This window comes from Xiphophorus maculatus, chromosome 4 (genome assembly GCF_002775205.1).
Source record: "Xiphophorus maculatus strain JP 163 A chromosome 4, X_maculatus-5.0-male, whole genome shotgun sequence".
NCBI lineage: Eukaryota > Metazoa > Chordata > Actinopteri > Cyprinodontiformes > Poeciliidae > Xiphophorus > Xiphophorus maculatus.
The window spans coordinates 21,569,879-21,582,595 of NC_036446.1; the positions used below are offsets into that span (position 1 = coordinate 21,569,879).

At 37.5% G+C, this 12,717-nt stretch overlaps 1 protein-coding gene across 1 annotated transcript in view; it reads left to right on the top strand.

Annotated features, from left to right (window-relative positions):
• Positions 1 to 12,717, top strand: part of rasa3 (RAS p21 protein activator 3) — a 48,660-nt gene that overhangs the window by 17,256 nt on the left and 18,687 nt on the right. The window contains exons 3-5 of the mRNA XM_023332728.1: positions 4,490 to 4,593; positions 6,866 to 6,960; positions 11,294 to 11,370. Of these exons, the coding sequence (XP_023188496.1) occupies positions 4,490 to 4,593; positions 6,866 to 6,960; positions 11,294 to 11,370 (276 nt within the window). The remainder of the gene's footprint in view (positions 1 to 4,489; positions 4,594 to 6,865; positions 6,961 to 11,293; positions 11,371 to 12,717) is intronic.

A 12,717-nucleotide genomic window follows, 5' to 3' on the forward strand; every position in this document is an offset into this window, starting at 1 on the left:
TCAGGGCTTTTATTGTGAAATTTTCAATATGCTTAATTTTAAAGTGTAAAACTAATCCCATGTGTAACAGTTACTGAGTTAAATCAGTTATATACAGCCCAAAGCAGCAAGTAGTTGTAAAGGCCAGTTCTCAGTCCTGATCTGTTTCAACTGAGGATAGATAGAACTACAACGATGCGTATTCGTAGTCCTAACCAGCAGCCAATAGCCTCTTGAGTTCCGTTGCTATGGCAAATAATGGTCTCAGCAGGTGTGAGCTCTGAGCTGTGAGCTCTCAAACACACAAGTGTGTTTGAGCAAACACACTTTACTGAAAAAAAGCATTGGAAACAAATCCTTCTTGTTCGGGAACCGTAATACATATTCGAAAAGCGTTTTAAGCGTATGACAGTTCAATGTGTCTTCTGCGATAGTCCCGAGATTCATATCTGTACCTCACTCAGAGCATTTACAGTGATGAGAGAAAGAAATGTTGTGCCCAGATATGAACCGAGGTCGGCTGTCACTCTAATATGAGCAAAAATGAGAAACTTTGGGTCGCTTAGAGGCAAATTGTGGACAAACCATAACTGGTATCGACGAGCCGTCTTCACTTTCGAAGAGATCACAGACGTATCTACAAAATGAAATTTGAATGGCATTTCTAGGTGAATTTGTGACGACACAGCAAATCCTCAAAAATAGGGTATTTCTAGGATTTTTCCCATTGAGTTATAATGGGGTTTTTTTCGTAGTTTTTTGCGAATTATGTCGCCATGTTAATCCCGAATCCCACCAAAAGTAATAGCTGGAATGGCGTGAATTTTCTGCACGTTTTGATACCTCTTTTGTAGGTGTGCACGCAGCGGTATGAGCCGCATTAACGGTTACGGATGAAAAATAAAGAATAACTAGAAAATTTCGGAAGAAATTTAGCCGGGGCCTGCCAAGGCGCGCCCGTCGGGCATGGTCCCGGCGTCGTCGCGCCACAAATCGGCGTCGACGCCAAAGGACGCCGCGACGTGATCAGTGGCACGCGGAGAACCGCAAGAACGTTAAGCGAGGCGGACGTGCACCGTTCGGTACGATTTAAAATGTTGTCAAGGCTTTTATTTTGGAAGTTTTGTTAACCTTCATTTCAAAGGGCCAAACTAATCCCATGCGTAATAGTCCTTGGGTTAAAATAGTTATATAATGCTCAAAACACAAGTAGCTGATGTAAAAATATTCAAGGCTTTTATTTTGAAATTTTCAGTATGCTTCATTTCAAAGGGCCAAACTAATACCACGTGTAACAGTGCTTTGGATGAAAAAGTCAAATAAAGCCAAAAAGAGCAATTACGTCATGTAAAATTATTCAAGGCTTTTATTTTGAAATTTTCAGAATGCTTCATTTCAAAGGGCCAAACTAATACCACGTGTAACAGTGCTTTGGATGAAAAAGTCAAATAAAGCCAAAAAGAGCAATTACCTGATGTAAAAATATTCAAGGCTTTTATTTTGAAATTATTATTATGCTCCATTTTAAAGTTCCAAACTAATCCCATGTGTAACAGTGCTTTGGATGAAAAAGTCATATAAAGCCAAAAACAGCAATTACCTGATGTAAAAATATTCAAGGCTTTTATTTTGAAATTTTCAGTATGCTTCATTTCAAAGTTCCAAAGTAATCCCATGTGTAACAGTGCTTTGGATGAAAACGTCAAATAAAGCCAAAAACAGCAATTACCTGATGTAAAAATATTCAAGGCTTTTATTTTGAAATTATTATTATGCTCCATTTTAAAGTTCCGAACTAATCCCATGTGTAACATTGCTTTGGATGAAAAAGTCATATACGGCCAAAAAGAGCAATTACTTCATGTAAAATATTCAAGGCTTTTATTTTGAAATTTTCAGTATGCTTCATTTTAAAGTTCTGAACTAATACCACGTGTAAGAGTGCTTTGGATGAAAAAGTCAAATAAAGCCAAAAAGAGCAATTACGTCATGTAAAAATATTCAAGGCTTTTATTTTGAAACTTTTGTTAAGCTTCATTTCAAAGGGCCAAACTAATACCACGTGTAACAGTGCTTTGGATGAAAAAGTCAAATAAAGCCAAAAAGAGCAATTACATGATGTAAAAATATTCAAGGCTTTAATTTTGAAATTTTTGTTAATATTCATTTCAAAGGGCCAAACTAATACCATGTGTAACAGTGCTTTGGATGAAAAAGTCAAATAAAGCCAAAAAGAGCAATTACGTCATGTAAAAATATTCAAGGCTTTTATTTTGAAATTTGCAGGATGCTTCATTTCAAAGGGCCAAACTAATCCCATGCGTAATAGTCCTTCGGTTAAAATAGTTATATAATGCTCAAAACACAAGTAGCTGATGTAAAAATATTCAAGGCTTTTATTTTGAAATTTTTGTTAAGCTTCATTTTAAAGGGCCAAACTAATACCATGTGTAACAGTGCTTTGGATGAAAAAGTCAAATAAAGCCAAAAAAGAGCAATTACGTCATGTAAAAATATTCAGGGCTTTTATTGTGAAATTTTCAATATGCTTAATTTTAAAGTGTAAAACTAATCCCATGTGTAACAGTTACTGAGTTAAATCAGTTATATACAGCCCAAAGCAGCAAGTAGTTGTAAAGGCCAGTTCTCAGTCCTGATCTGTTTCAACTGAGGATAGATAGAACTACAACGATGCGTATTCGTAGTCCTAACCAGCAGCCAATAGCCTCTTGAGTTCCGTTGCTATGGCAAATAATGGTCTCAGCAGGTGTGAGCTCTGAGCTGTGAGCTCTCAAACACACAAGTGTGTTTGAGCAAACACACTTTACTGAAAAAAAGCATTGGAAACAAATCCTTCTTGTTCGGGAACCGTAATACATATTCGAAAAGCGTTTTAAGCGTATGACAGTTCAATGTGTCTTCTGCGATAGTCCCGAGATTCATATCTGTACCTCACTCAGAGCATTTACAGCGATGAGAGAAAGAAATGTTGTGCCCAGATATGAACCGAGGTCGGCTGTCACTCTAATATGAGCAAAAATGAGAAACTTTGGGTCGCTTAGAGGCAAATTGTGGACAAACCATAACTGGTATCGACGAGCCGTCTTCACTTTCGAAGAGATCACAGACGTATCTACAAAATGAAATTTGAATGGCATTTCTAGGTGAATTTGTGACGACACAGCAAATCCTCAAAAATAGGGTATTTCTAGGATTTTTCCCATTGAGTTATAATGGGGTTTTTTTCGTAGTTTTTTGCGAATTATGTCGCCATGTTAATCCCGAATCCCACCAAAAGTAATAGCTGGAATGGCGTGAATTTTCTGCACGTTTTGATACCTCTTTTGTAGGTGTGCACGCAGCGGTATGAGCCGCATTAACGGTTACGGATGAAAAATAAAGAATAATAATAATAAAGAAACTTTTCTTGGGAGAATAGCAATAGGTTCCTGCCATTGCTTTGCATGGCAGGCCCCAATAATAATAAAGAAACTTTTCTTGGGAGAATAGCAATAGGTTCCTGCCATTGCTTTGCATGGCAGGCCCCAATTATTATGAAGCCACATCACAAAGCATTGCATCAGATGTTGGCTTTTAAACTGGCCAAATATGTCATTGACATGTAGATTGTGAAAGTGCGGCACCTGACGTACGACATCCTTCAAAATATTGCACGCAATCAGTTCTTTGGGATTATATGATTGCCCACATTAAAATTGAGACGATGATTGTGATTCAATAAAATGTGCTGCTCCAGTATTTACTGGACTCATGAATGAAATGAATGATTCTCATTACCTGTTAAAATGATCTGAAGAATAATTGTCCTTTCAGGGATCTTAGAACATATCTTAAACAAGGAACAAATTAGGTTTTGTATATTTATCAAAAATAAACAACAATATTGCAACTTAGTATTAGAGCTAGCCACTGGAATTATTATTTCCTCAGTAATGAAAATAATATTACCAAATTTGACCAAATTAAACAAATAAATAAAAACGTAAAATACTACGCAGAAAATAATTAGAGTAAACTATGAGGCATTGAGTGTTCATAATATTCTGAATAAAGCCCTTTTTTACACAGCAGTGTGTCGATCTCTCTGTAGTTTAAACAAAGTGGTTTTAAACAAAATTTGAAATTAAATCTGAAGGAATAATTTATTCTGAGTGAGAAAACGGTCTCTGGGTCTGCGGTTCACATGCGTGTCTCCCAGCTCAATTGACAGGAAAAACGTCCACACAACTGCAGTTCCAAATCAACACCATTATCTTCATTTTGGTTTGTTTTCAATCGTTTTTTTAAACTTTGATCTTAAAAAATGTCAAAAAGATGAGATTAAATATACCATGCTGTGCTGTGCTATTTTCTGGAAACTGCGGCTCCTCGTTCAAGAAGTCACACAGTAAACATTGTAAGAGGAAAAACAACGTTAACACACTGATTACTCTTTAATAAAGTGACACGTTGTATCAGTTTCTGACCCCAGTCTGTCTCTTTCCTGCAGTCCTTTCTACGGGGAGGATTTCTACTGCGAGATTCCACGCAGCTTCAGACATCTCTCCTTCTACATTTTCGACAGGGACGTATTCAGGAGGGACTCCAGCATTGGTGAGTCATAAGCTCATCTCTCTGTTTAATGCTCCCCTTTTCAGCCCCATTATCATCTAATATCGAGCTTGAAAATCGACTTGGAGTGAAAAATCACTCTAGTCGTAGATGACTGTTTTTTAGGTGTTTTTTAAAAACACCGGTTTTTCTAGCAGGACACAAAAAGTGAATCAGCTCATTAAACACAATGTAATCCCCTTCTTATTTAGTGAATTTTTATTTTAGAATATTTTATAGTACGAGTTTTATCCACTCATCAGATGCGATCATCCCTCGGCGCTGAGAATAATCACTGCCAATAATTACACCCTGTCTGACTGAGCCAGGCTTCTCTGATTGGCTGCCAACAGGTGTTTACACCCTGACAAGATCTAATTGGACGCCAGTCTCTGCCCTCACGGCAGCATGCTGAGTCAAAGATGTTTCATTGCTGGGATGGGGCTAAAAATAAAAGTCGTCTGGAGGTTTACAGTCTGGTCGCTCAGAGGTTTCTGCTGTCGCTCACGTTTCTCTTTGTTCAGGATCCAGCTGATGTCAGTATACCAGAGGCATTGCGCCCTCAGCAGCTCCTACCAGTGCTAGCAAGCTCAAACTTTAAATTCTCTAGTCTCACAGTACTTCTCAGTAACATGCAGCAAACCTGAGTCAGCAAGATGTCTGCAAGCACAGTTATGAGCTTTGGTTTCTCTCCAGCAAACCATGTGCAGACATGACATGGTGGAGTTCGCAAAATAAAAATCAAGTCTTTCGAGTAAGCAGGAAGAAAATGACAAGATTTCAAACAAGATGATATTTAATTGTTAGAGAGGTTAATGGTTTTGTTTTGTTTTGTTTTTGTCTGGTTCAGTTTTATGATGCAGAAAAAAGCAGGACCAGGGAGATGGCATTAGCTTGATTGGCCTGCAGTGATGAGATATTGAAATTTGTTTCAATTTCAATGTCATTGTCAATTTTCTTGATATAGCACGGGTTTAAAATTGCACCAAAGTGTTGCATAAAATAATAACACAATGGATTAAGTTGATGAAGAGAGAAAAAAAATAATATTATGAAAAATAAGAGTAGTAATAAGTAAATAAAATCAAAAAGTTGAAAAGCTCAAAGCTGAAAAGTTACAGTATCAGGCCTCAATTAAATGCCAACAAATAAATTTAAGTTTCAAAAAGTGATTTAAAATGATATAAAAGTGTTTTGTAAAAGTTTTGTGACTTTCCAAGCACTACATCATCTCCCACATTTACTGTTACTTTGTTTTTATTGTGGTAAAACATACATCTAAGACGTATTATTTTATACTAAAAAAATAGGAAAAAATGCTATATTTAATCTGAGCACTTGTTCAACATGTAAACAGTTTGGTGTAAAGATAAAGTATGTTCTTTATAAAATCATTGGTGGTACACATTTTCCCCTAAAAATAAATTTGGTTTACTTTTAAGGTTGATCAGTCTGTCTCGGAATTTATAAATACTAAAACTCGTAGTTTCCTTTGGGTATATTTATGGTGTGTCACTTTTAAAAATGGGGAAAAACATGAGAACATATATACAAATCAATTAAGGCAGATTTGTCTTGAAGTTTAGAAAACAGCTAGAAGAAAATCCAGTAAATACTCAGCTATACAACTGGAACTGGAATACAAAAAGCCTAATAAATGACCAAAATGATAATACCTCCACAAAAAACTGCAGCTACATTTTCAGTGTTTATCTGTCCTACTGCAATAATGGAGGAATAATAATTTACCAGTTGATATTTCTGTGTGACCTATGACCTTTCATTGCGCTCTTATATTAATTGTCCCTGTGTGTTTGCGGTGAATGTAAGTTTCTCAGTGGTTTCGGGTGTGTTGGTGTGGCTCTAGGAATCTAAGTGGGTTTGATCACTTACCACAAACTGACATATCTTCACAACTCCGCCCTGATTGTGTGTGAGTGTGAATGATTGCAGGTGGTACGATTTACTTCCTGGGGTTATCTCCAGGCCACCACAGTGCATCTTGTGTGTATTTCTTCTTCAGGTGCCTGTTTGGGTTACGCAGGGATGGATGGATGGATGTGTGAGGATTTACAGAGCGTGAGCAGACATGTGAGCGCTGTGCGTGGGCCTTTGTCGGGCTTTTGCTGTAGATTAAATCTGAACACGTAGGCCTTTTTGGAAAGCATAAAGTGAGTCGCGTTTGGAGCTTATTTGTCTTTGTTTGCTGACGTGTGCGCATGTGTGTGTGTGTGTGTGTGTGTGTGTGTGTGTGTGTGCGTGTGTGTGTGTGTAGGCAAAGTTGCTGTGAAGAAAGAGGACCTGCAAAAATACCATGGGAAAGACACCTGGTTCCAGCTGCAGCCTGTCAGCGCTGACTCAGAAGTGCAGGTCAGTACAGAGAGAAAACAGAATCAAACTTTCCAAACACCAAGCTGTTTTTCCTCTTTGTTTTTTTATCATAAAGAATCCATGGTTGTTTGTTTTTATACTCGGGTGGAAAAGTATGACATGAATATGTAAAATGTGTTCACTCCTAAACTTTTTGACCAGCTTTTTCCAGTGAGCATCAAGTGCATGATCTCTATATTCATGTGTAAAATCTGTGAGTCTGTCATTTACTTTTATTTTACTTCTGAGTCCCCGGGCTTTTCTGCACTTATGTGCTGTTCATCATAACATATGGAAGAATTTTGTGTATTTTGGCTGATTTTTCTTTCATTTTTTTGTCTTTTACCTGACAATTTTATCACATTTTGCCAAGTAACTATGACAAAAAAAGTCATTCTGGCTTAAAAACACATCCAAAGACAGCTGTCAAATAAATTGGAATACTGGAATATATCATAAAGAAATACAAATAACACACATCCAAAGAAAGGAATAAACCAGTGTCGAGTCATGTTGGCAAAAAACTCATTTTAAGTGGGATCTTTAGGTCCTTTGTTACCGTCAGCCTGTGATAATCACAGGCTGACGATATGGAATCAATAAAATATTCCAAAAATAAAAGTATTTTAGCATCAGTGAGGGGAAAACTTAAAACTTCATGCAGAGGATCAACAGAAAGATGATGCTTCTCTTAGATTCTGTTTCAATTCTTCAGCTACAGTATTTCCTAGTTCTTAAAAATGAATGACGTGTAAATAAGTTTAAGAACTGATCATCTGCTTTTTTGTTTTTAGGTCAGAATTGTCTTTTGTCCCAAAAAAGTCAGCTACAAAAATTAGACATAAATCTCTGGATACAGCAGCAGCCAACCAAAACTTAAACTGGCACATCCTCCTGTTTCATGATCTCTAGTCGCCGGGTTCCAGTGAAAGTCACAGTTGATCTAAACTGCATTATTATCATACAACGCTTTGGGCCTGCTTACATGACAGATTTGTATTTCTGCTTCTTTGATCTTTTAATTATCCTTCCAGTTCCTCTGTAAAACTGCCATATAATAGGCCCCTGGGGTTGTCACTCCTTAACTTTGGAGAAATCTCTGGTTTCTTTCACATAGCTGTAGAAGAGCAATTTATTCAACTGAACTTCGTGAATATTACCTCACGATCTTAACTGGGCCATGTGCTTGTCGCGTATTTATGAAGCTATAAATACGCCTCGGATCAGGACATTTTAAAGTCTGCTTTACTGATATCAGAAAGTCATTTGCTAGCTAAAAAAAAAAAAAAAAGCTAAAATATTCCACACAACATGAACAATTTCTTCTGAATTTCCCATATCAAAGCAGGAATCACCCAGTGCCTCGCCCTGGATACTGTGTCTGTGTGTAAATGTTGGGAGTCGGGACAGAACCCAAACAAACACAGCCTGTGTGCACCTGAAACATTCATACCTGCAGGGTCAAAGTCACCTGGATCTCTGTGTTTTCTGTGGAAATAATAATTTAAAAAAACAAAACATCCACTGACCTTTGTCACTTTCTGTTTGTGAGTAGAAGAGGAAACATATGCAAAACCTTCTAGATGATCTTGAAAGAGGCCAAGTTTATATCCTTTTCTATTGAGAATGATCTGATTACAACCACATTAGAATTTGTTAGAATGTAACATTCAAACCAGTCTTGAACTGCATATTTATCCAATGGCAGCCTTTGCTGTCATGTTGAACAAAAAGACATCGTAAAGCCTCAAACATCTCAGTAGCTGTTGGTAAGGCAGCATCAGTAGGAGGAAATTCCAGTATTTTTGCATTTTCCTCCAACCGTATCCTGTTTTTCTACCTTCGCAAAATAAAAACTAAAACTATTCAAATATGTGACTTGGTCCAATTGTAGTTGTTTGCAATAAGAATGAAATAGAATGAAAACATAACCCTCCTTTTTGGTCCCACAGCTGGTAAAGTGCAATATTGTTGAAAAATTGATGTCTAAAAACAAGCAACCCACCCACCACATCTTCCCTTTTTCCTCCCACATACACACCCACACCGACACACACAAACACACGCTGTAATAACACTCAGTAGAAATGACTAACTGACTATCAGAGGGCATCTACTTTGAAATAAACATAAATACAAAATTGCAAATTAAAATATGTCGACAAGTGTTAACTGTACACACCTGTAATTTAAGAACAGGCAAGATTTTCAAACTCAACAATATTGTGTGACATGTACGGAAAACGAGTACAAACAAACAAACCAAGTAATGCACATAAGTAGGAGGTTACATTGTGCTTTTTCTCTGTGTGTGGTCCTTTGGGAGCTGTGCTGGTTGTAAGTCCGAGCATTGAAAGGACAAAAGACTTTCAGCAGAAATAAAATGACATTTTTTTTCTGATTTAAATATTTTTCCAAACATTACATTGGCTACATTTGAACAATTGCCATTGTTATTTTTTATTTTTTATTTTTTTTGAGAAGTAAGGTTTTATTTGCAGATAAATCGACTGGGGTTAAACTATCTTGGTCTTAAAACCAAAAAGCAACCCAGGAATTTGTTTTAAACATACAAAAAAGCAATTGAGACAACATATGTGCTTGCAGCTTCCAAAAAACTCTTCCAGTTATTAAGTGCCGAGTGCCTTTTCGCCACTCTCATTCATCGTGCTTTGTTTGCTGCATGTGCAACCTTTTCTGCCATTCACTATTCAGCACTGTCAGTCACCCACACTCGCAGACACACAGAGTGAACAGTGAGCAGTAACATCTGCAGACAGATGGGTGTGTGTAGCCCCGGAGCAGCGATCTGAAACAGAGACACATTCATCCGCGGAGCTGGGGAAGAGGAAGGATGCGTGAGAGACACACAGCTCTGAGAGAAAAGCGAAGGAGATGGATCAAATGAAGTAGGAAGATAGAGTGTCTCTCTTCTCTGTTCAATAGAGGACGCATTGTTTGGCCTGTGCATGCATGCATGTGTGCGAGCATGCATGTGTGTGTGTGTGTATTCCCTCCGTTTGAATCTCCCAGAAGCAGCAACGCCTGTGAGTTTGCATACTGATGCTGTTAATTAATGGAGCTTTTCTAGACAGCTGCACCACTACACTGTCATTATGTCATTAATCCAATCACTTCAGAAGGAAAACATCTCCAGCATGACGACCAGCCACAGTTATTCTGCTCCACTGTCAGGGCGGGATTACAGCTTGTTTACAGCCGAGTAGCTTTGATTAATAAAGAACCAAACAGAAACACACAAATCTTGAAAGAAGAAATATTGTCTGTCGGCGTGTTAGATGATTTCTTCATCAGCATGACGGCGTACTTCGCTGTGTTTTATGACAGGCTTAAAACTGTGTTCAATTGAGCGTCTCACAACATGAAAACAAGTCTGTAGATTAGAAAATGCTGTATGGCGTTTATTAGAGTCGATAAAAATAAATATGAATGCTGTGCCACAATTATTGGCACGCTTTGTAGGGTGTGTAGAAAGAATAAAAATAAATTAAAATCAGGAAATTTTCAGATTGAAAATATTAGATATGCATGTCAGTTAACTGTGAATTTATCCTGTATGTCAGTAAAATAAAATGTTGGAGAATAGCAACAAAGAGTGGCACCTCTGCATAAAAACCATTATACCCCATCTGCTACATGCTCCAGTTATTTGGGGAAATATGCTATGAAAAAGCCATTTCTATCATACCATCACAAATGTAAACATGTGGTATTTGGTAAATGCTGCTTGAACTTTAACATGACTTGAGTGCTTTGGTAAAATGAGCTTAATTTTGACCTTTTTGATAATAAATACTAAAGGTAGATCTAGTGCGAAACAGAAGATGAAAGTATTCATACAAACTGTTTGTTTTGGTGGAGGATCTGTCATGCTGAGGGCCTGTTAATTTTCTAAGGGCCCTGAAAGTGTTGCTATAGTGCATGGCATTATGGACTCTGTAAAACAGCTGGACATTGTATATAAAAAAATTATTTTCTCTACAAAAAAACAGAAAATGGATCGTCAACAGGGTAATGATCCAGTCCAACATGGCCGTCTATCAGAACTAAATCCTTTTAGGGTGATCTGAAGAGACAAGGATCCTGGACTCAGGATGATCAAGAGAGAGAGGAAAGGTCAATACTGCCTTTCTTTCCTGCTTCCAGGTCCAATGTTGTGTTAAAATACTGATAGTAAAGGTGAGCAGTACAGTAGACAAAAAGGTTCAAAAAGGGGTTGAGGATGTTATCTGCATATTCAGAGTCTATTTTTGTCTCACATGCCTTACAACATAAAATAAATTAGATGTTGGATTATTTTTGTGTCTTACAGGGAAAAGTACACCTCGAGCTGCGCCTGAGTGAAGTTATCACCGACAGTGGAGTGGTCAATCATAAACTGGCCACACGGTGAGTCCACACACACAGAAACCGTCCTCATTCTTTCCCACACTGTCTCTGTTTTATTGCTTAGCAATCGTTTAAAATATCATTTTGTTACTTTATAAAACATACATCACAATTTGTTGACAGTCCAGTACAGTCACATTGAGCCTACAATTCTCTGCATTGCAAAACCATTTTATCATTACATTTTGTTTTTTCCCTTTCTTAGGACTGTTATTGCTCATAATGGAAAATAGAGGGCAACAATGCACTGACTAGTTCATTAAAACAATTGCTGTCATGTCTGACACATTCTATAAAATAAATCTAAAATGAGCATTTTTAGTTCACTAATGTGATCAGACTTTGTGGTAATATAATCCAGGACATTTTTGCTCCCCTATTTAAAACTGTGAGATACAATTTGCCATTCCCCATAACAGGAAAGAAAAGAGAATATAGCACTAAGAGTGTTTATCTTCATGGCTACAAGAAGAACTTTAATTTCTCAAGCTTTCCAAAGGTAGAGTCAATGCAATTTTTAAAGTTTAAAAAACTGGGGGGGAAAAGGTGAAAAATGGCTTGAAGAGGTGTAAGATTTATCTTACAACCCCACAGAATAAGCAAGACTGTGATGATGATGGTGGCAGATTGGAATAAAACTCTAAAGTTATACGTATGTTTAACTTAAAATTTTCCAAATCAAAAGTAGTAATATAAGAAACCTTTTTTTACTGTGCTGTTCCTTCTTTTGCCACATTTCATAGTTACTGACCTGCAGTACTGTAACTTTTCTGCATATGTTAGGAAACTGGAAATCAGTAAGCAACATGGATGTGTAGTGTACTAAACAAGAATAGTCTCTTTTAAAAAGAGTTACTAAGAGCTGTCAGTTACTAAGAGCTGAGTGCAGAGCAGTGAGTGGTCTTCCAGCTCCTCGTGTTACTGCAAGGTTTTTTAAAATGTGTTTGTTAGAAATCACAAGTGTGCTCTGTGTGTGCGTAAAGTGTGATTGTTTTCTGTATGTTCCAGAGGAACTGGCATGAATGGGATGAATGATAGAGCCATCGATGGGTTATTGTGTGTTAGTGTGTACTTCTGCAACAAGCAGTAAAGAGGTTTGATGATGAGCCAATGTGGCTCTGCTCCCAGGTCACATATTGGTAAGGAGCTTAGAGTGAAGAGCAGCAGGTCATCTCGTCAGATTTCTCTAGAAAGGCACGTGAGAGCGAGGCGAGGCGAAAGAGCTGCTGCGTGCATTCAGCTCCACAAACCAAAGAAATCATTCACACATGTAGGCTCATTCAGAAGACGAGTAAACAGAACTGAATTAGCCACAGACGTGATGTCTTCAACATTTGATCATCACAT